Here is a 22,773-nt window from a genome sequence, read left to right as displayed (position 1 = left end):
TGTGTGTGTGTGTGTGTATGTGTGTGTGTGTGTGTATGTGTGTATGTGTGTGTATGTGTGTGTGTGGGGGGGGTGCTATCTCACGCAGATAATGCTCTTGAAAACCACCAGAGCAGATGTCCTGCAGCTTGGTGGCTGTGAACAGTGTGGGCATCAGAAGCTGAGACTACAGAAAGATTGGGTGACTCTGTGGGAGTCTCTGGGCCCCCTGGGATCTGCCTGGTCTGGATAATCTACAATAGTGTGTGGTTCTGGTCTCCTATGCCTTTAGATCTTAAAGCAGTCTATTTCCTTGAATCCGAATTTGACTCCTTCTGTGGCTGAGATGTCTTCTCCTCCTAGAGGTCTTGACTAGAAATGTAGGGCTCTATCTCCAGCCTCCATCCATCCCTCAAGGAACAAGAAGGAAGATGGAGAAGGTCTCAGACACCTGCTTGCTCGTGTCTCTCTTCACTCTGGGGCCCAGCACTGTCCCCAGATAGCTAAGACAGACCAAATGACTCAGTGTCATTAACAGCCTGAAACTTGATCTGCTTTGGGAGGGAGGCACTAAGGTTAATGTACCCTGCAAATAGAAATATTAGCAACAGGGACAGAAGCTGGCCTCTGGGTCTTCACAGGGGCACTGCCCTCTGGGGGATGAAGAAGCTTTCAGGGGCCCTTTCTACAGCCTCTTTTTTTCTTTTCATTAGAGTCAGGATACAACACGGGGCAAGCAGACCTTCCCTGTGTTCCAGAACCTCTAGAGAGCCTGGAACTCAGGTTTGAGGAAAGAGCCAATGCTCTTTCATAGCTTCGGAGATTAAGATTAGGAAGAAGTAAGGATAGATGGCTTCTAGCACTGGGAGCTTGGCTTTGTCTCTGGACAACAAGAAGCTGCTCCCTGATGGTAGGGGGTGGGGCTGGACCATTCAGGGAGGTGGCGTCTTTGACCTCCTTCTTGCTGCTGAGGAGCCTGAACCTGTCACTAGGCAAGACACGTTGGCATGCGGCTTGTGCATGCTAGGGTGAGATGGGGGTGGAAACGGCTGCCTGGGTCCTACTGACCATGGCCTCAGTTTCCCCATTACATCTAGTCTGTGAGCAAGAGGCGAGGAGTAGCTTTACCAGTGATCTCTTGGATGTGGACAGGCTGGTCCAGAACAGCAGGGGGGCCTGCCCCTGCAGAGCTTACTGCAGTCACACGCAGGAAGAACTTGTCTCCCAGGGCCAGGTTTCGAACCGTCTGCTGGGTCACCATCACGGGCCGGGGATTCACAGGCACCCATTCTGAGGCTGAGGGCAGTGGAGAATGTCTCGCTGTTAGTGATGTGGCAGGGGCACCCCCCCCAGGGGAATTTCCTTTTCAAGGGTGATGTACATTAGCTGACCTCGCTCTTGGGCTACATCTCTGACAGCTGGTGCTAGAGTTTTTTAGAGACAGGGATGCAGAAGGGCCAGAGAAGGATGGGCACATTCACCAAGGCACACACAGCAAGGTAGGGGCAGAGACAGAGGCCAGGCTGAATGTGGCTGTTCCAAGCTGTCTTGACTGTCTCCTACTTTACAGTCTCTTCCTCTGGATCTTCCCCACTTTCTGCCTCCTGAGTTAACTCCCCCTGAAAAGGGTCCTCAGAGGCTACCTGGACCTGGAGGTCAGGAGGTCCCCTGAGGTCATTGGACATCTCTGTGCCTTTAGAGGTCCCTATGGAGTCAGGTGGTAGCAGCTAAGACCACTGCTCAGACCTTCTCCCTTTGTACATCCTGGAGGTCCTGGAGTGACTCATTGCAGGGACTGTGCTCCTCCCTGCTGCCCCACCCCACCCCCACTCAGCTGGGTGGAAACAGAGCTCAGCCCTGGGCTCACCTCCCTCTCGACAGAACTCCAACACATAGCCTTGAAGCCCCAGCTTGCCCAGCTTCTCGGGGGGCTCCCAGCTCACAGTCAAGGAGCTGTGGCTCACATCCTCCAAGGTCAGCCGCAGTGGGGCACTGGGGACATCTGGAGGAGGGGGGAAGCCAAGGTGAGTGGAAGAGCCCCTCCCTGCATACCTGCCTCCCTTCTCCACCTTTCCCCACTTCTCCTCACCTTCACTTGGAGGTTCAGGTTTAGTGGTTGCGGGCATGGCAGAAGCTGCAGGAGCTGCAGGATCCTGTGCCTGAGGCTTCTGTGGCTCTGGAGCCTGCTCTTGCCCGGTGGACTCTGATGCTGCCACCTCTCCAGAAGGCTCTGTAGTGGGCACCTTGGCAGGCTCAGGTGCTGTCTCCTCTGGAGTAGAGACAGAAGCCTCAGAGGTGGCTTTTCCTGTCATTTTTTTAGCTGGTGTGTGTGTGTGGGTCAAGCTGGAGTGTTTAAGGGTCAGCAGTAGGTCTGGGCCTCCAGGCTAGGTCCACGCTTATAAAGGCAGGGGCTGCCCCACCCCCAGCAAACCATTCCCAGCTGTGGGGTCAGGTCAGGCAGGGGGACAGGGGGGCAGGGAGCACCCAGGCCAGGAATAGCTCTGGGGGAGGAACCACAGGGCCCCTTGAGAAGCACACTACCTTGCCATCACCCCAGCTAGACCTCACAGCCAGGGTGCCAGTGCCCAGATCAGGGAGGGCATAGAGAGATGAGCTGGCACATCGCTGGGGCTGCAGGGGCTGGGTAGTGAGACCTGCCACCTGGAAAGGAAGATCAAATCAGGTCCATAAATCTGGTCTTCTCAGGGCCCCCTTGGGCCTGAGTCTCCTCGGAACAGAGCCTGGAATTAAGAATGCTTGAAGCAGTCTTCCCTGTGATCACTGCCCCCTCGGCCTTCGCTGTCTCTCTTGGTCCTCACAGTCTCTGGGGATTCCCACTTGTGCTGTGTGAGGCTAAGGACCCCACAGAGGTGAGAATTGAGATGCTGGAGGTGAGGCTGGCCTGAGGCAGGTGCTCCAGCATGAGTCCTGGGAAAGGGGGCTGTGGTGATCAGTCTTCAGCTGTTGTGACATCGCACCATAGGTTCTGTGAATTATAAACAAAAGAGGTGATCTTTCTCAAGGCTCTAGAGGTTGAGAAGTCAAAGATCACGCCCGCTGCACCCCCTGAAGAGCTTTGTGGTGATTGGGATGTGGGATACAGAGAATGGGCAAGCCAGACAGAGGAAAATGGATGAAACACACGCTTTCTATCCAGTTCCCACTCTGGAGATAGCTAACCCACTCCCATAATTATATTAACCAGTTCACAAGGGACGTGTCCTATGGCCTAAAAACTTTTTAAAAGCCCCCCCCCCAATCTTAATACTGTAGGTGACAATTAGAGGAGTTTTAGAGGGAACATTCAAGCCAGGACCAAAAAAGTCCTCAGGTTTCTGTTTCTGTGGGAAGGCTGGGAAACTTGTTTACACTAATCCCCAGGCTTCAGTTTCCCTCCACCTACTGAGACCCCTCATGTCAGAGTATAGGACAGGCAGACCTGCATCTCCTGGCCTCTTAAAAAGGGGACCTAGGCCCAGACTCTGCTAGTGTGGGAAGCAGGGCAGGTTCAGACAAATTCCTAGTCACTGATTCATTTAGTCAAGATGTTAAGATTGGTAATAATTTGAAATCCAGAAAATACCATGTGTCAGGGAGGAGGAGGAGCAGTCAAATTTTTCTCTGTGGGTGGGAGTGTGGCTCAGAGAAATGACTTTGGGAAAAAAAAATGAGGCAGGGAGTTGGTGGTATCAACAATGTGCCTGATCAGTGGCTCTGAGCGTCCACCCTCTGGACTCTCAGGACGGCAGGATGAGACTATTGACTTGTAACAGCAGCACCAGAGTCAGGGAAATGGCTGTCTCTGAACAGCAGGTGGATAAACAACTGGAGCATTCATGTTGTTCTGAAGCAGAAGCAAGATAACAGTGAGGAGCCACGGCTGATCTCACAGAGCAAGGGGCAAATCACAGAAACCCGAGGAGGATCCTGTCCTTGAAGTCCAAATGCAGAGCCACCGGAATTCGCATCTTCGAAGTGCATCCAGAGGTGGCAAGTCAAATAGAAGGATGGAGAGGCCAAGGGTAGCCTAAAATGACAGCCTCCGGGTGAGGGGGCAGTATGGTTGTTACTATTGAGGTCCCAAAGTCCCATTGAGGTTTCCCCTTCAATACACAGAAACTCTTCAAACTAGACCAATATCCCTCACACGCTCTTAAGCAGAGATGGTGTGCCTCACAGAATATGGGCATGTAATTTACTTAAGGGCTGTCAACAGTATTCCGGCTCTCACCTTTCCTGAGGACAGGAACACAGCAGTGTAGGTGCCTCTCAACCTCAACTGTCTTTGTGAGGTGTTAGTGGAGGTCCTAAGGAGCTTGTGTCCAAGTCTGCTTGGGTGTCCATGTTGTCTGTGAGGTGACTCAGAGTTGTGCTGGGCAGGGAGAACCGATCTCCACCCTGGCTTCTGACTCTGTAGCTATAAGCGAATGTGACTAACTCGGCAGGAGCCTGAGTCAGCCAGGAGAACCTGTCCCAAACTGGGAGAAGGGGGGCCTCAAGGGACAGGGACACTTCCTAGGAGAGCTCACGGGGTTTTAAAGACCTTGTGTGGTAGGGTGAACAGTGGGCAGAAGCTAGAGCTGCTTGGCCCACCAATCAGCAAGAAATGCCAGGTAACCTCTACCCCTAAGACCCTGGCGAATGCACCTTGCCTTTAGCAGAGTGGCAACCTTGGAATCAGCTACATGTGCCTGGCTCCAGCTGGTTCAGATTTCAGGGCAGCAGATTGGCATTGGCTTCTTTCGGCCTCAAAAGCAGAGTCACCGACATCAAGCCAACTAATGGTTGCCCCAAGTCAGATAACCAAACATCAGGGGACCACAGATAAGATCCCAACTGCTTTAGAATACATCTTATCCAGGCTCCCTTAATAAAGCCAAGTTTCGGCTCCTGGAAATTCACAGGACCCTGGTGGGAGTGTTTCCTCCACACAAAGACTGGAAAATGGCTGCTCTTCTGGACCAGTACGATTCCATCTTCCTCCCTTTACTGTCCCAGGCCAGCCTGGGCAGGGAAGCTTTGATAACTTTATGAGCTGAGAGAAGAGTGTGAAGGGGAGTGGGCACAGAGCTGGGCACAGGGACAGAGCTGGGCACAGGGACAGCACTGGACTGTAGACAGTTTTCAGGCCAGCAGTTGGGTGGACTGCCTCTAAGATAACGAGCTATGGACCGCTCAGGAGTATGGGGCTAAAGACCAGCTCTCAAGGGTCTGGAGACCCCGGCTGTGAATAGCATGAAAAGGCACTGCCTTCCTTTCTGTCCCTAATGTTCTGGGTTCCTGGGCTTCCTAACCTGTCCTGTGGCCATCTCTCACTACCCTTTAAGGTTGTGCTTCTCAACCTTCCTAATGCTGCGACCCTTTAATACAGCTCCTCATGTTGTGGTGACCCCCAACCAGAAAATTATATCGTTGCTCCTTTATAACTGTAATTTTACTTCTGTTATGAATCATAATGTAAATATCTGATGTGCCACCCCCAAAGGGGTCAAGACCTACATTCTGAAGACCACTGTTCTAAATGGTCAGAGGGTTAAACGTCTTCTTTCCAGGCCCTGCAACAGTCTCTTTCTATAAGGTACTTAATTTGGAAGTCTGCTGTCAGCCGTGCTTAGGTAAAGCCTATACTTTCCCCCAACCCTAGGATCCCACCTCTCATTAAGGCTCCTTAGGGCCCAGGATTTTGCATCAAGACCTCAATTCTGTCAGCTCTGATTCCCAAGTCTCAGAGAAAGAAATCCAGAAAAGATAGGTGAGTGCCATGGTCCCACGTACCCATAGAGACGGCCGCAATTATAGCACACGGTTAGGTTCTGGCGCTTTATTGAACAGCTGTGGAATTAGGGAAAGGGAAGTGGGACGATTAAGTTCCTAAGGGAAGGATTCAAGTTGGGCTTTGCAGAGGGTATAATTAGTATGGTTCCTGAATCCTGTAAGATATTTGCCTACTTGATCCAAGTGGCGTCCTTTGGTCAGGCTGGGTAAAGGGAGGTTAGAGTCTGAGAAATTGCATTCCTTAACAGGGCTGTGTATCTGCTCACACTGTGACTCTCACAACCCCACCGTCCTACCCTAGTTCCCTGTTCTCCATAGCTGAGCCTGCTGTGGCCCCTTACACAGGTGCCATGAGAAGGAAACTGAGGCCCAGTTGGGGGACTTAGCATTGCAAGAGATCAAACTCCTGGCCAGAGGGTGGGGGGTACCATATGGGAAAGGGGGAGCTAAGCCAGGGCATCCTTGATGGCGTTGGTGAGCGGGAAGAATTCCTTCGGCTGACAGGTGCCCTGGAAATCATCCAAATCCAGTGCCCACACCATGGCTCCTGCCAGCTTCTTCTCCTTCAGGTACCCAACCTGGTGGAGGAGATGGGGTGAGGGGTAGGGAAACTGTGCTCTGGGGCCCTTCCCAGAAGGTCCCACACACCCAAGCTCAGCCCTCCAGCAGGAGACCAACTCCTGCAGCTTGGAACAAAACAACCTCTCCTTCTTTGTTCCGGGGTGTGGCTTCTGAGAAACCTACCTTGTTTTTGACACTCTCCTTGTCCTCATACCCCACCCACTGGTTGCCCTTGGTAGCGAAGGGAACCTTCTGGTTGGAGAGTCGTTGTACTTCAGCTCCTTTGAGGAAGTCGCATATCTGAAAAAACAGAGTAGGGTGGTGTGGGAGGCTTGTCAGGCCGGTAGAAGTCATCCTTCAGCCTGTAGCCTCCCTCTCCTGAGGCTCCAGGCTGCTGGCTTCATGCAAATTTATGCAAAACAGATGCAAATATCTCAGAGTTCAGCTGCTATTGCCCAAGGGCTTTAGAGATCTGATAGCCTCCTCCATCTTAAACAGGGACTTGAAGAAGGCGAGCAGACACCCAGAGCTGGCCCCAGACCACTGGGAGCGGCAGAAGCAGAGATGAAATGTCCAGAGATTCTTGACCATTGTTTTTCCTGGACTGGAATGAAGGACCCAAGGTCTGAGGTCAGAGGAATGTTCTAGGGGCTTGGTGCCCACTGGAGGCTTTCAGGAATAAAAGGCTTAGGGTCCCTCTTTCCTTCTCCCAGGGAATGCCGGAGCAAATGAGCATGTTTTTATTCCCAAAGGAGAAAGTGTGTGCACTGAGGGAGGCCTGTCTTTTCTGGGTTAGCCTGTGAAGCAACATCATTACCTCGTAGTAGGCGAGGGTCCCTGCCTCCTTGGTGAACCGGCCTGGTAATCCTTCCCCTGAGATTGGAGCTCCCAACTGATTTTCAGAAGATGACAGAGTGAAGCTCTTCCCAAAGGTGGGGATGCCCATCAGTAGCTTGCTGGCCTGGGCTCCCAGACGTATCATGTACTGCACGGCATAGTTCTGGGGTAGGGCAGAGACAGCAGGGATAGTTAGCTGGGCCGGGTGGCAAGCACATAGGTTGTACCACTAATCCTGCTGCTGAGACAGATGCAGCGATGACAGTTACGTGGTGCGACTGGGAATCCCCATCCCTCAGGGAACTGATCATGCCAGTTAAAAATGACTTGCAAAGGTTTGTTCTTGAAAAGCTCCTTGCAGGCACAAGAAGAGATTATTAATGTGTGGCAGACAGAAATTGGCTGGCTGGCTCAGGCTGCACAGCGAGTAAAGGACAGGCTAAAGCTAAGCTCCTGCCTCTTAAGTCCCCAGCCTCTCTCCATTCTGTACCACCCTATACTTGGTCTACACTGTCAGGCTTTCCTCAGTTTCCCCATCTGTGAAATGTCTTTCCTAACCTATCTTGCAAAAAAAAAAATGCATTGAAAGAGAAGAGAGAAGAGAGGCTTTGTGTGCTCTGGCAGGTGATAGGGCTTTGTAACTTCCTCCCACATTCCTTCCAGGAACCTACCACATTGCTGTATCTGTCAAACCTAGTGTCCTTCTGGCCTTGGAAGAGGGGGCTGTGATGGCCTGTGATTTGGCGCCAGACTCCATGGAAATCGTAGGTCATGAGATTGATAAAATCCAGGTGTCTGAGAAAAAGGAGTTGGAGATGAGGTGGGATATTGAAGATGTTCTTGACTTCATGCCATGGCCCAGTAGGATGTGGGCCGCAGGCACCAGAAGCCCAGTAGCTTCAGAGACACCTGTCCTAAGCACTGGTCCACTTCTCTTGAGCATACCCAGGTGTGGGCTCTGGGTTGTGGTGCCTCAGAGTGAGAATGGACATTAATCTCCAAGGATCTCAAAACACAAACACACGTGCACACACACACATACACATACATGTACATTCACACACATGCACAAACACACACATGCATGTACATGCACATACACACATACACACATCTGCACACCTGCACACACACATGCACATGCACACCCATGAACGTACATGCACACACATGTACATGCACACTTACATGCATGCACATTCACACAGATGCACAAACACACACATGCATGTACATACATACACAAACACATGCAAACACACATGCACACACATGTGCACATATACATACACACACACACACACACACACACACACACACACAGGAACTCTCTGCTTCACCTAAGCCTTCACTTCTGGCATGCTTGTTGTGGCAAAAGCCAGTTAAAAATGCCATAGACAGCCTAGCATGGAAGGAGAAGTTCCAAAGGCTGACTTAGCCTACATCACTCATGGGGAGCGAGTGCTCAGTAGCCCTATGGAGAAGGGGCTGTTAGGCGTAAGGCAGTAGTATGAGCTTTGGAGATTCAGAATAAATGGATATAACACCTCCTTTCTACCCACCAGTTAAAGCACCAGACTTATATACCCCTAAGATTCTAAAGGAGATTTCATATCCTTGCTCCTTGCTCCTGGGTTTCCCATGGACTTGCCTGAGCCCTTGGAAGAGATGCTGTGTAGCTGTTGGAAGTTCAAACTCATGTGCAAGGAGAAGGGTACTGGGTGATGGGAAAGGGGACTGCTTCCCTCTGCATTCTGATGCATGATGTTTTCTCACTGTGGGTTGCCTCTCCCACGCCTAGCACTCTGCTTAGCACAGGGAGAGTACCTTGGAGTGGCAGATGCACCATATAATTCTTTCTACTACCCCGTCCAAACCAATATCATTCCAAGCGAAAAAGGAAGTAAAGTCTCATTGTGGCCCACTTAACAGATGGGAAACTGAGTCACAGAGAGGGGAGAGTTGCCAAAGTGTATATATCAATGTTTTGGAACTCCTAAGTCTTCATGGGATGAGAGGGCAGGGTGGGGAAAGGTATTGCCTGACAAGCTTCTGAGGGCAGGGGACTCACTGGGTTATCTGGGCGATGTCATAGCCAGTGTCAATGGCCACCTTTCCTGCTGACAAAGCTGCGCTGAGCAGGAGTTTCTCTCTGCCTGGCTGGACCTCCTTTGTGAATTCCGCATTCAGTTCCTGGTTGAGAGGGAGGCAGGTAGGCAAAAAGGAGAGGTTTATGTGGGGAGACCAAGGTCCTGGGCACCTTGCTGACCTTCCCCACCTGCTGTGATCACTGTCCTGCTTGGAGTTCAGGCATAGAGAATGATCTGCTACAGTCCCCTCCTCAGCTAACCTCATGATTTTACTAAAATATCATTGGAGAGCTGGGGAAATAGCATAGTCTATAAAGTACAAGGACCCAAGTTTGGCCCCCAGAACCCACACAAAAAGAATAAAATGCCAGGTACAGTGCTGTGTGCTTGTAGCCTCAGTACTGGGGAAGCAGAGACAGGCAGGTCCCTGGGGCTTCCAGCCAGCCAGCCAGCCTAGTCTATTTGGTAAGTTCTAGGCCAATGAGAACCCTTATCTCAAAAGAACAAAACAAGGTGGGCAGTCCCCGAAGAATGACAACTGTGGTTGGCCTTTACAAATATTTTATACATATATGCATGCCCCTGTGCACATGCACACTCAACCCCCGCTCACACTCAAACATGCACATATATGCATAATATGGTTTGGACCAACATCATTCTTTTTTTTTTTTTTTGGTTTTTCGAGACAGGGTTTCTCTGTATAGCCCTGGCTGTCCTGGAACTCACTTTGTAGACCAGGCTGGCCTCGAATTCAGAAATCCGCCTGCCTCTGCCTCCCAAGTGCTGGGATTAAAGGCGTGTGCCACCATGCCCAACAACCAACATCATTCTTAAACCCAGTGTACACCCATTAGCAAGCACTTAAGGACTCCCTGTCCTGGAGAGGACATCATATGGTGGGCAATAATCTTGGAGGACACATGTCTCTCAGTCTGCATTTTTTTACGTGAAATTACAGGTCAAAGAGATTCACCATGGTATTGTAGACAGTCTGTTTACACCATCTCTCTGCCTCTAAACACTGGAGGTGCTTAGACCCCTTCCCCAGATTGAGCTATGGACATGTTGGGTAGCTGGGGGCATCAGTTGGAGAGCTGGATAGTAGACAACAGACAATGGACATTGCACTGAATGGGCACCCTGCCCAGCCACTGTCTCTGACCTCTTAGGGCTCTGCCCCCACCGCCTACAGTGGTTATGACGAGTGCTGAAGCCCTCATGCTCATTTCTGGGAGGTTCTTGGAGGAAGAGAACTTCACTAGCCATGTGCTAGTTCCCCTCCCACCTCTGCCCAGTGCCAAGCACCTTGATCAGGGTGGAGAAATACTGCTTGTCTCTTAAGCCAGGGTAGAGCCAGGCGAGATCCAGCCCATCAAAGCCATAAGAACGCAGGAACGGGGCTACCGACCGGACGAAAGCAGTGCGTCTCTCAGTGTTGGAGGCAATCTCGGAAAATCTAGAATAAAATCACTGCAGAGTGAGCTTGATACCCATGTGCCAGGGACCCTGGCCCTACAATAGGACTCCCAGGGCTTGGGAACAGGGGACCTGAACTGACAGATATAGGAGAACATCCAGTCTGGGAACTTAGAGAGGTATGTTCTACACTTGATCTTAGCCAAAAGGCCGAGAAGCGATGAGAGGTATGTTCTTAGGGGCCAAGCATTTCTAATGTCCTAGGCCGGCCTGCTATTTTGAACAGTTCCCTGACTCACACTACCCTGTCTGTAAAATGGGATAACTGTAAGACTTGTTGCTGTGGAGAGGAGAAAGACAAGGGAGGGTCCTGGTGGTCACCCAATCCCCTGGGAAAGGGCTCCAGCCCAGTGAGGACTCAGTCCGCAGGAGTTATTACAGCCAGTCCAACCTGTTCGCTGCTCCTAGTCTCTGACTGCTCCAAGGTGCAGCTAAGAGTCTCAACCCTCTCCATCTCCCGTTGATTCCTTCCCACACGCCCACTCCCAGCCTTTGTGGCAGGAACTGGGAAGTTGCTCTCATGCCTGAGTTGTAGTGAGAAGAGCTTTGCAAGAGATGGGTAAACTGGTACATGCCTATAATCCCAGCACTGGGTGGGTGGGTGGGGTTTCAAGGCAGAAGAATTGCCCAAGTTTGAGGCTAGCCTGAACTAGGAGGCAAGCCTGGCAAGTTATCTCTCTCTCTCTCTAATATCCACTTGCCGATTTTTTTTTTTGCTAAGTTCCTCTTCCTCTCTGGACCTGGTTTTTCAAATATGTGTAAGGCAACTAACACTGGGGCCTCGGTGCCCTGCAAGTGTGGAGCAACAGGAACCCTCGACACCAAGCCTCCTCCCTCTGCCTCTCTACTCCATCCTGCCCCAGCCATGAGTCCTACCTTTTTGCACCAAATTTCCACCCTCCAACAGACAGAAGGGTCTTCAAGTTGGTGTTTCTGTGGAGCAGAATAACGGGGAGAGCAGGGTTGGAGTGAAGCGGCTATGACGTTGGGGACCCCATGTCTGCACACCATAGAAGAGCTCTTGCTTGAAGGGAGGGGCGGATTAAGTGCCTGTTCCTGACATTGATGTTCTAGACAGGCACAGGCTCCACGGTGGTGACTCGGAGGTTCCCCACAGTGGGAAAGCCAAGGAAGGAGAGGTAAAGGGGCCCACAGTGGTGCCATGCTCCATGGAGCTACTGTGGGGACAAGAGAGGCCCCTTCCCTGGGCCCCAGTGATACTCCTTGTCTCCATGTTACCATCCCAACACAGCCCACCACCCACCCAGGATATACCCTCCCACTGAAGCGAAGGACCTCTGGACCGGCCCAGCTTTCTGTCCCTCCTCCCCTATCTTGGTCAGCTTGTGCCCCAACCTGGTCTTCAGTTTATTCAGCTTGTCATAGTTCGACTCGTCATTCCACTCCCATGTGCTAATCATGTTGTCGCTGCTGATGTTGGCAAAGCTGTAGATGATGTGGGTGCACAGGAAAGGTTGAATGGCGTCTGGTAAGAAGCTCCCAACGCCTTCCCGGTACTGGGACCAGCTGGTGAAGTAGCAGACCAGCTTGTACGCAGAGCCTGAAGGAGAAGTCTGAGGTGGGACGGAGTACCAGTGTGGTGGGGGGAGGGGGGCATCAGGGCGCGGGGACAGAGTGTTGAGCAAAATTAAAAATCTTCAAGAAAAGGAGCCGGCCGGCCTCCTTTGCCTGGCACAAGCTGATGAGTGAGGGTGAAGTGTGACTCAGTCCAAGGACGGAGGACTTCCTGGAGGCAGTGGCTTCCAAAAAGGACAGAGGCCCAGCTGTGCCATCCAGTGTCAAAGATGCCCTGCCTGTAGGTCCTGCCCTACAAGGGAGGGGTAGTCTTTAATTAAAGAATGGCTTTGTGGGTCTCTTGGTGGGAGTGACCCTACCTGATTGCTGGGGCTCATTACCACAGTGGCTGAGTCTACTCTACTCGCTACTTTAATTCTCCCTACTGTAAATGGAGTCAGTTGGTTGTGGAAAGAAACAGCAGGCCTCACTCAACCCTGTGGCTACTGATACTTGCTCTCTAGGGCACTTTGTTGAAGTCTTCACTAAATCTGAGCCTTTTAAAGTTTGTAATCAAAAAAGTTCAAGTAAACGGAAGTGGAAACCAAAGCAATATACATATACCCATCACCTTGGCTGAACAAGTATTCCCAAGCCCTGTGAGCCATAGAAGAAACTGGAAGAGTACTCTTTCCCACTAAGACCTCCTGCAGGAGGGAGAGGAGGTGGGTACTCACAGCTCTGGAGCAGCATCAGGACCGCAAAGCCTGTGGAGAAATCCAGGGTCAGACCTGGTTGGGGGGGGGTGGCTGCTCTTCCTCCTGCCCCCCTCCCCAGGTCTCGCCTCCTTTCCTTCCTCCCTTTCAGGCTCTGCTCTCTCCTCCCCCACCCCTCCCCCTCCTCCAGGAAGGTAAGAGGCTGGGCCCCCTGTGAAGTAGCTCTTTGGGTAGTCCCCTTTAGCCTGAAAAATCTGCAGCTCAGAGACCTGTCAGTGCCACCCTCATGCCCATCCTGGCTTCAGTAGAGGTGTGCATGATGGCTTCTCCTAGTACCCAGCTTCCTAGTCAGGGCCTCTTCCTTAGACTCCACACCTCCTTCTTATACCCATCCCATCTCACTCACTCCCCCCGCCCCCCAAACTGTCCTCCTTACAGGAACTGTGTGTGTGTAAACCCCATTGCTGGCCAGTGGAGGTGGGGAGTCACTGGAGGAGGATTGAGAAACCCTGGAGTTTTGAAAGCCATGGGCCAAGTCTTGCAGTACCTGCCAGCTGAAGGGTCATGGGGGTGATGACCTGGGTGGGACAGCCACATCTCCAACCCTTCCTGTGATTTCTTCCCTTCCTACGTCTTGCTTCTTGCCAGTAGTCTCCCAGCTTTCCTGGCAGCTCCAGCTCTCTGTCCAGGCTGGAGCAGGCACAATTGAGTTATGTAAGCCACGGCACCCAAACAAGGCCACCATTATACTGCTTGGCTTCCCCCTCAGATTTTTTTCTGTCTCTTCGCTGTTTCCATACCTAGCCAGAGGCCTTGGGGAGTGGCGAGGGGAGCCCCAAATCCCTCCTTTTAGCAGTTGCTGATTATTGAATCTGGGAAATTGGGACGGGAGAGAGAAATTCAGGAGCCCAGAGGCTGTCTCCCCCTCATTTGCGTGCCAGTGTGGAGGATTGAGAAAGCCCCCCCCCCCCCCCGAGGTAAGCTGGAGACTGTGGTGATGTGACTCAGAATAAAAACGGGGGCAGTAATGGCCAGAGGTGGACTCTCCTGGAAGCCGGCAACAAGTTCTCAGATCAATAATTGCCTCTCCTCTTAGTGATACTTTGGGATCTCAAACCCAGTGAGGCATCCCACTGGAAACCCTCCAGTAGCTTCCACAGGCTCTTAGTGGGGTAAGGGGGAGTCAGGTGTGAGAAGTGCTCAGCCCTGTGGGGCCTGGCTTCCGCCCTCTGAGCTAACATTTCCATTGTTTTTCTAAGACAAGCCTCATGAAGTAGCTCAGGCAGACCTCAAACTTCCAGCCCTCTTGCTTTCTTCTCCTGAGTGCTGGGATTACTGGTGTCCACCACCATGTTCACTTAAACAACAGCAACAAACAAACAAAAGCCCTCCAAAGACCTAATGACTACAACAACGAAAAACCCACTGGACTTAGAAACTGTGTCCTCTGGTCCCTGCTTATTCATTCTCTCTGTCTCTGTCTCTGTCTCTGTCTCTGTCTCTGTCTCTGTCTCTGTCTCTGTGTGTGTGTGTGTGTGTGTGTGTGTTTTGGGAAGGGGTAATTCCATCCATTGCAGACCATCTATAACACACAAGTAGTAGAAGCAGTAGGACAGTGAATGAAAAGTTGAGAACTCAGGGGCCTGACTGCTGACTGGACTAGAGAGAGGGGGCTGCCTAGTCAAGTCTCTTGTTTTCATAATCCCCCCTGGTAGTAATGGTGCTACCAGTCAGCTCTTGGAGGTCCTCTGGCTCTGCCTGAATATTAATCCTCGGTAGGCAAGGAGTTTTTCCAGTGTGGGTTTTGAGCAGCTTCAGGGGCTCTCTGCATTGGTCAGCAGACTGGCAGTGGTGGCAGCAGACAGAAAAGTTGGAATCTTCCCAACTCCAGCTCTCCTCAGGACTCCAGGACTAGGGCCTCAGCTGTACAGGTATTACAGCCCTTGTGCCAACCGTGGGCCCCTTAGCCTTTGACAGCAGCAGGCAGCATCACGCCTTGCATACAGGCCTAAGCATCAAGATTCCTCAGCTGCTGACAGAGGTTAGGGCTTCACTCCCTGGTCTTGGGTATCTAAGACCCTTGACTCTTACAAGCTTAGCAGCTCTTTGGAACCCTTCCAGTGACCAGGGCCTGTAGTGTGTTCTCTGGCTCTCGACAGCCTTCCACCTCAGCTCGTGTCTCCCCTATGTCCAGCATACCCCCTTTTTCCTCCCTGGCTGTTTTCTCACACTATTCTGCTGTCTTTTCTTTTGCTGTTAGGCGGTCTGTTGGTTGGCTACGGTGCTGCTTCTGCTGTTCTGTCTGTCCAGCTCTGCCTTCTCTTCTGTTCAGCTGTAGCTCATTTCCCTCTTCTTCAGCTTGCCTGCTGCCTGCTCTCAGGGCTGCCGCTGCCCCTTGGCCACCCCATTTCTGCTGTTCTGCTGTCTTCGGTGCTTTTTTTCTTGTGCCACCAGCTCAGTCTACACTACTAAAAGCAGATAAGAAAAGAACTCCAGGCTGGTGAGATGACTCAACGGGTAAGAGCACTGACTGCTCTTCTGAAGGTCCTGAGTTCAAACCCAAGCAACCACTGGTGACTCACAACCAGCAGTAATGAGCTCTGATGCCCTCTTCTGGTGCATTTGAAGTCAGCTACAGTGTACTTATGTATAATAATAAATAAATCTTTGGGCTGGAGCAAGCAGGGACTGAGTGAGCAGGGCTGACCGGAGTGAGCAGAGGTCCTAAAAAAACTCAATTCCCAACAACCACATGAAGTCCCACAACCATCTATCTGTACAGCTACAGTGTACTCACAATAAACAAACAAACAAACAAATCTTTAAAAAAGAACTCCAAGAGAAGCTTTTTATTGAGCCTAAAGTTGCATCAACCAGCGCTAACATGGCAGGATGTTTCTCAGCCAAGTCACAGAGCCTGAACAGCCATACATGTAGGCACAGAAGGAGCATTTGGACCAATCACAGCACACCTCACATGCAATGGGGATTTGTGGTTTCACTAAAAACATTTAATTCTTCAGATAGGCCAGGAGAGGATGCGCTCCCTTCTGGATGAGGTAAAGATGGTTGACGGGTCAACTCGAGTTTACCAAGGTTAACAAGGTTTGAAACAGCTCTGGCTGACCCTGGGACCTTCAAGAGTCCAAACAATCAACTTTGATCAACTGTGCGCTTTTCTCAAGGCGCCTAGAAAGAATCCAGAACGGTGTAAGGGTCGACTAGCTCTCTTGTTTGTTCATGTATTTGTTTGTTTGGGTAGGCTTTTACTGTGTGGCCCTGGCTGTCCTGGAACTTACCATGTAGACCAGGCTGGCTTTCAACTCACAGAGACTCTCCTGTCTTTGCTTCCGGAGAGCTGGGGCTAAAGACACACATTACCGCTCTCCTCCTGGCTGGCTGGTTTTCAGACTGACAGTCTTTTTGTATCAAGGGGAAACCCAACAGCTGCTAATTAGGGAGTCATAAATGCTCTTTCCCTTAATATCTGTGCTTATTTACAAGAGAATTAACATTAGGAGGAGTACTTACAATAAGGATTAATCACTAACACAATAAATGATTTTAAGATTATTAAAGGTGCTTTAGCAGTACTTAACATTTGCCCAGCACCCCAGGGAGAGGTAGGCCCCCCATCTGTCTTAGTCAGATGTTATCCAGGATAGAGTCTCAGCCTTCCCTGGAGGGTTCGCTCAACTGCCCTCCCCCACCCAAAACCTTCTCAGCCTACGCTGTAAGATAACCAGACAAGCACGAACCAGTCCTGAATTAGACTGTGGGTGGCAAAGCTCTCTGCAGGGTTCTTTAAGGTGCCAGGCCTTTTTGAACCAAAGACGATTGACGGCAACAGTAGCCATCGAGATGAGTCTCCTGTTTGAGGCTCGGTGAGGAAGACTTCCTCCCATTTCTGATGAAGATAGTATGGAGTAGGCCAACCAGAAGTAGCTCCACAGGGCACAAAACATGAGGAAAAAGCTGCCTGCTTTCATCTTTTCCGTTGTTAGAAAGTCTTTCAGGGGTTCCAATTGCCATAAGCCTTTTGGTCCTGTGAGCCCTTAAGTGCACTTTATTAATTCCACAAACTCTGTATGAAGGTAACATTGTCACAGTCCCTCCCTGGGAAGGCCACCTCAGTAGCATTTAATTTATATGAAGGGAACATTGTCACAGTCCCTCCCGGGGTAGGGGGAGGGCACCTCGGCAGCACTTACTAGCTAGGGGTCCCATGGCTTACCACCACCTACCTCATCTCACACCACATTCCATTTGGTATATTCCTCCCAGCATCTTCTTTCAGAACTTTGTGCTTACATTTCTTCCACCACAGGGCCTTTGCATATACCATGTTAAAAAAAAAACCCACGAAAGGCTCGAGAGTTTATGATATAGCCAGCAGCCACAGTCTCTTGGACTCTATGTTTGAAATTGTTCCAGTTTCTTTTTTTGAAGCTCTAACAAACACCATGACTAGAAGCAATTTAAGGTTAGATTTATCTCAGCTTCCATCATTGAGGGAAGTCAGGGAAGGAATTCCACCAGGAACTTGAAGCAAAATGGAAATGACATTGAGGAATGTTGGTTGTTGGCTAATTGGCCTGTGCTTGCTGCAGCTCTTGCTACAGCCCAGAGGCACCTTCCCAGAACTCCTGCTTACGGATGGCCAGACCCGCCTATGCCCATGAACAATGGAGATATCCCGTTCAGTCACACCCACAGGCCTCAGAGACTCTCTTCTCAGGTATTGTTAGGCTGTGTCAAATTGACAATTAATTAGGACAACGATAGAGTGCTTTTTATCACTCAGGAACAGCAAGTGGCGTGAACTACATGTCTGAGTGAGTTCCACGGGGATTCCCAAGCCTTACGCCATGGGTTGCATCACTGCAGAAGAAAACGCCATTAGAAGAACGTAGGTCTTTTAGAAAGAGCAGTAGGCACTTGAACCTGGGGAGAGACATTATCCTTGTGACATGCACAGCAAACAGGTTGTGGCCAGCGTTAGTGAGAGGAAGCCTGAAGTCGTTAGCTGTGCCGCTCAGAACGGTGCGAATGGCACCGGAAGTAATGCCCAGCACTGCCCATCTTTGGCCAATCTATCCACCTCATCCTTTTCATTTCTGCAGGCTCCTCATTTCCAGGAAAGGCGGGCTCCGGAGGGAGGGTGGAGCACACTGGGACCGATTGAGTACTCCGCGTCGCTCTCCCTAATAATTTCTGATCTGTTTATAATTGCAGTGTGCACCTGTGAGATTTTACGGATGTCCAAATCCTTGGCTAGACTGTGATGTTAATGATGCACCAGGACCTGGCCGCTCATCCTCCTGTGTACCCACTTCAGTGCCCGATGCCCCTTACTTGCTTAGCGAAGCTTGTATGGAATAGCCAGAGAAGCAGATGCGTGACTCTGAAGGGAGGCACCACTCCAAACGCTATTCTAAGTTTGGAACCCAGCGTTCTCAAATTTTTTTGTGGTGCTCATCAGTTCTTGTCACCTGTGGATGGCTGACTCAAGGGGTACCACAAAACCATAAAACCATTAAATTGCAAAACCACAAAACCAGAGTCTTGACTTGGTTTCGCACATTAGACCTTTCTAGGCTCCCATTATCCAGGGGCTCGTCCAATCAGTGCTGACTAAGGCATGCTCGATGCCTGGCACTGCGGTAGGTGGCAGAGACAGAAAAGTGAGTAGAAGCAGCCATGGTCCATTCTTATGAAGTACAGAGTCTGGCAGCAGTGATGGGTGTCAAAGGGATAGAACAGATTTCTTGCTTGTTTTGACAAGACCAAAGAGGGGATCCTCTCCAGGGCGTGGGAGACGTTTTGTGGAGGGTACGGTGATGGGGGGGGGGGGTCCTGAGTCTCTACACTGAAGAGGGAAGAGACTGAAGAAATGTATTGCGTGGGCAAGAGGAAAAAACGAACGAATGGCCAAGTCAGCGTAGGCCTGTGATCATAGCTTCTCAGGAGCACAAGGCTAGCCTAGGCTATGCAAGTTCAAGCCCAGCCTGAATAACTTAGAGAGATCCTGTCTCAAAATAAAAAGTTAAAGGCAGCAGGGGAGCGGGGGAACCTTAGCAGTAGGTGCTCTTGTCCAGCATGCAGGAGGCCCAGTGAGGAGGAGGGAAGGGGGAGGGGAACATGTGGTAGGTGAAATGGCCAAAGCAGAGGCAGGAAGAGGCTGTCAAGAGAGCCTGAGACACAGAGAACGTGGACAGGGCTGGAGGCACCGCTAAACTTGCGGTGGATATGGCCACTTCTCAAAGGACAAGTTCCTGGAAACCCTGGGTGGCCGCTCAGGCATAATTGCTTGGACCCCCTTTGCCTGGGGCGGTCACTGTGAATGGCCTTTTCTCACAAGCTGACTTTGTCCTCCAGGTGAGCCTCTCTCTGTCTGCAGGAGTGGACACTGATTCCTGGCTGGGAGTAGCACACGCAGGTCTGGTCAAAGGCTCTGGCAGGAACACCCACCACACCAAGGAAACGATTACTTATGAAAATAAAAAAGCGACCAAACTTCAGAAAGACCAACTGGTTAACAGCAAAGCCAGGCTGTGGTGGGCTGGAATGTTCTCATAGGCTCTGCACGATGAAGCATGCTTTCATTTGGCAGCCCAGAAAAAAAGTTGGTTTGGCCAGAGAGGCACATTTATGGGAAGTGGGGGAAAGCCTAGTATTTTGGAGTCTAGAAGTGTCAGCTTAGCGGGCTAGTTAGCTGTTTTCCTCAGCTGAGATTCTCCCCACCCACCCNCCCACAGTGGTGCTCACGGAAGGAAACCAGGTGTAGAGTGTGCCTTCTTAGGGGTCACTTCTGACTGAGATGTGAACTGGGCTCTACACAATACTTCACCGCTTTCTGATTCAGAATCAATAAATGATATTGTTTATTTGGCTATAGCGTATCTCCACGGGCATGAGAGAGCTGTGGGCAGACACAAACTTTCTTTTTGAAGTGCAGGAAAGACTAGACCTGGAGCTGCCGAAGCTTTTCAGTGAACTTTTGCTGAAGAACCGAGGCTCTGTACAGCCCTGGAACCTCACAATGCTTTTGTGGGCAAAGTAATTACTAGGCATCTTTGTTGGTACTTTTTTTTTCTAAGATCCCCATATTTGTTAATATTCTTGGCCTGCTGGGAAATGTAATTATTTATAAACTGTAAAGCTGGGAATTTCTAAGTCATAAAGGCAAAGGAGCATTTTCTAGAGAACCCCATGGGAGAAATTTCTCCACTCTTCTCTCCTCCCCTCTTCTCTTCCTCTTTTTGAGGTGCTGGGGATTGACCCAGCACTGTGCTCTGGAACTGCCCACTGACTCTACACCAACCTGTGGTGAGCTTGCTCTGAGGCCAGCCTGCTTGGCTGGCCAAACTTTAGCCAGATGTCTGAGCCTTTTCCGAGGACCCGTCTGTGTGTTTGTGGTTTCAGTGTAGAATGCAGTTGTTTGCTAAGTAAAGAGCCTCCACATCTGCCCACTCTTGATAGCTGTCTTGCTTCCTGACTCCTCCAGCATCACACAGTTGGCATCACCCTGTTGTTGGTCTAGAGTTCCCCTTCCCCTCTTCCTGATCTTTCTTCTTAGCAATTTCCATCCCTGATCCTGCCCCATCCTGGGTAATAATGATGCTTCCTCTCCATTGTCAATCTGACTGGCTTCAAAATCATCTAGGAGATACACCTCTGGCTATGCATGTGACAGAGTTTCCTGAGGACCTTAACTGAGGGGAGAAGATTCATTCTGAACATGGGTAGCACCATTGTGTGGACAGGAGCGTGGGCGGGGCAGGGGGTGGGACCCAAACTGCATAACAAGAAAGGAAAAGTCTATAGCCACACTACCCTTCTCAGGCCCCTTTGGTCTCAGAAGCAAAGCAGCGCTAGGCCTGGGCCTGGGAATAATGGGTGCTACTGACTTCTGTTTTGTTTTGTTTGTTTTTCTGAAACAGGGCTTCTCTGTGTAGCTCTGACCTGCCTGTGACCAGGCTAGCTTTGAACTCATAGAGATCTACCTGCCTTTGCCTCCAAAGGGCTTGGGATTAAAGTTGTGTGCCACCACTGCCTGGCTTAGAGCCTTTTTTAAAAAATCTTTTTAAAAGTGTGTGTGTGTGTGTGTGTGTGTGTGTGTGTGTGTGTGTGTGTATTGAGTGCCAGCACTTTCTCTGCTTCTTGGTCAGCCAAGATGGAGGGTCTCAAGTGCAAGCTCCTGCCGACAGCAACTCTGCCTTGTCTTCCACACCATGATGCGCAGTGTCCTCCTCATCTGTGCACCACAATAAATCCTCCTTCCCTCACGTTGCTTTCTGTCAGGTATTAAGTCAGAACTGCCAGTCCCCACTTGCCCATATAATATGACTTTGAGCCCAGTCTGTCTCTGACTGCAAGATCTTGTTGCCATGGTCCCTGTTCCTTTAACAGTGGTCCCCAGAAAAGTCTCCTTTATCATTCTTTAACAAATGTCATTAGATGTCCCCCTCTTAACACACATGTAATTAAATGGAATTTTTGGCATAGTCAATATCCAATTACATTCTAGTAAGAAATAATGACAGACTCTTATTGAACCTGCTTAAATAACCTATGTAACTGTAAACAGCAATTCCATTTAGACGTCTATAATAATTAAATTGGTTACATTGCCCCCCTTGAACTTATAAGAGTGAGTGAGCTCCAGAAGGCTGGCTTTTTGGCCGTTGTTAGTGTTCCACAGACAGAACCATTTCATTCACAGAACTGCTCTTTCCCAGTTGTCCTGAAGATGAGTTATCTGAGACGCTGTATTAGGAGCACTTCAGAAGCTGAGGCAGGAGCATCCTCAGTACAGGTTCACAGAGAGCTCAAGGTCCATCCGCCAAGAGCGCAGTGGATGCCAAAGATCTACTGTGGAATTATTGTTTCCTTTTGAAAATTTAAAGTTCAGATGGGACAAAATGATAGTTAAAGACTGCTCCACTGTGTTGTAAGTATAAAAAAAATAAATACTGCTTTGAAGAGAGAATAGAAAGGTAAAATATTAATAGTTTTTAGATTGAAATGTCAGTCTTGTGGATATATTACATTAAGTAAAATATATTACTTTAAAAAAAACATAAGTGCCTCATGCCAATATATACGGGTTTTTCCTGGCAAAGGAAGATCAGATGATTCTGGGCCAGCCAAGTCTACACAGTGCCTCAGATGAATGGACATAGCCAAATCATAATATAGCCAGTTTGTTCATTTATTTAGTCCTGGGCAATTCCTTTTTTTCTCTGACTTGGGGTCAACTGCTACAAAGCTGGGTACCTTTTAATCTGTTTTCTGCTCAATTCCGTCCTTATAGCAGGAAAGCGGCCATAGCTAACATCGACTCTGGAAATGCGGATGTGTTCCAGTCAGGATGGCTAGTCAGGGGTTGTCCTGAGAGCTGCGATCTGCTCGCCTTCGTTCTAGAATGAGTCTGGCAGGTTCGGCACTAGTGTTTGCGGAAAAGCCTTTCTTCATAGCCGAGAGACAGATTGTGCAGGGTCAACAGGCGAGACTCCCAGTTTGATTTGGTTTTTGTACTTCGTTTTGCTGACAAAGAGTTTCTTATTCAGCTCTGCTCCAACCTGAACTCACTATTTCTGTGCCCCAACCTCTCCAGTGAGGGATTACAAACCCTCACTACTGTGCCCAGTCAAGGCAGGTTCTTCGTTGATGTTCTTTTGTTATTGCTTCCCTACCCTAGTTTGTGGCTGAGAACTTTATAGATATAAGGAAAAAGGAGCTACTGTTGGGTATAGCAGGGTAGACCATTCCGGTTGAGCAACATGAGGAGAGGAGAGGAGAGGAGAGGAGAGGAGAGG

At 50.1% G+C, this 22,773-nt stretch overlaps 2 protein-coding genes across 3 annotated transcripts in view; both read right to left on the bottom strand.

Moving 5' to 3' along the window:
* The window catches only part of Mybph (myosin binding protein H), a 6,916-nt gene extending 4,611 nt beyond the window's left edge, over positions 1-2,305 (bottom strand). Inside the window, exons 1-3 of the mRNA XM_021156508.2 lie at positions 2,069-2,305; positions 1,847-1,981; positions 1,108-1,275 (exon numbers count right to left, since the gene is read on the bottom strand). Coding sequence (XP_021012167.1) covers positions 1,108-1,275; positions 1,847-1,981; positions 2,069-2,291 — 526 coding nt within the window. The 5' untranslated portion in view covers positions 2,292-2,305. The remainder of the gene's footprint in view (positions 1-1,107; positions 1,276-1,846; positions 1,982-2,068) is intronic.
* Positions 2,306-5,785: 3,480 nt separating this feature from the next.
* On the bottom strand, positions 5,786-13,568 carry Chi3l1 (chitinase 3 like 1). Of its 2 annotated transcripts, none has more exons than XM_029477768.1 (10): positions 13,500-13,568; positions 12,974-13,003; positions 12,078-12,282; positions 11,598-11,654; positions 10,551-10,701; positions 9,224-9,345; positions 7,824-7,947; positions 7,133-7,315; positions 6,499-6,615; positions 5,786-6,332 (listed from the first exon to the last, which is right to left on the bottom strand). In XM_029477768.1, the coding sequence occupies exons 1-10, from the start codon at positions 13,516-13,518 to the stop codon at positions 6,201-6,203; spliced, it is 1,140 nt and encodes a 379-aa protein (XP_029333628.1). In that variant the 5' UTR covers positions 13,519-13,568; the 3' UTR covers positions 5,786-6,200. The 2 variants fall into 2 exon arrangements, with proteins under 2 accessions (XP_029333628.1, XP_021025771.1); XM_021170112.1 differs by lacking the exon at positions 13,500-13,568 and adding an exon at positions 13,222-13,371.
* Positions 13,569-22,773: the final 9,205 nt, after the last annotated feature.

The sequence above is a fragment of the Mus caroli genome, chromosome 1, assembly GCF_900094665.2.
Source record: "Mus caroli chromosome 1, CAROLI_EIJ_v1.1, whole genome shotgun sequence".
NCBI lineage: Eukaryota > Metazoa > Chordata > Mammalia > Rodentia > Muridae > Mus > Mus caroli.
This window is presented reverse-complemented; position numbering and strand designations above follow the sequence as displayed.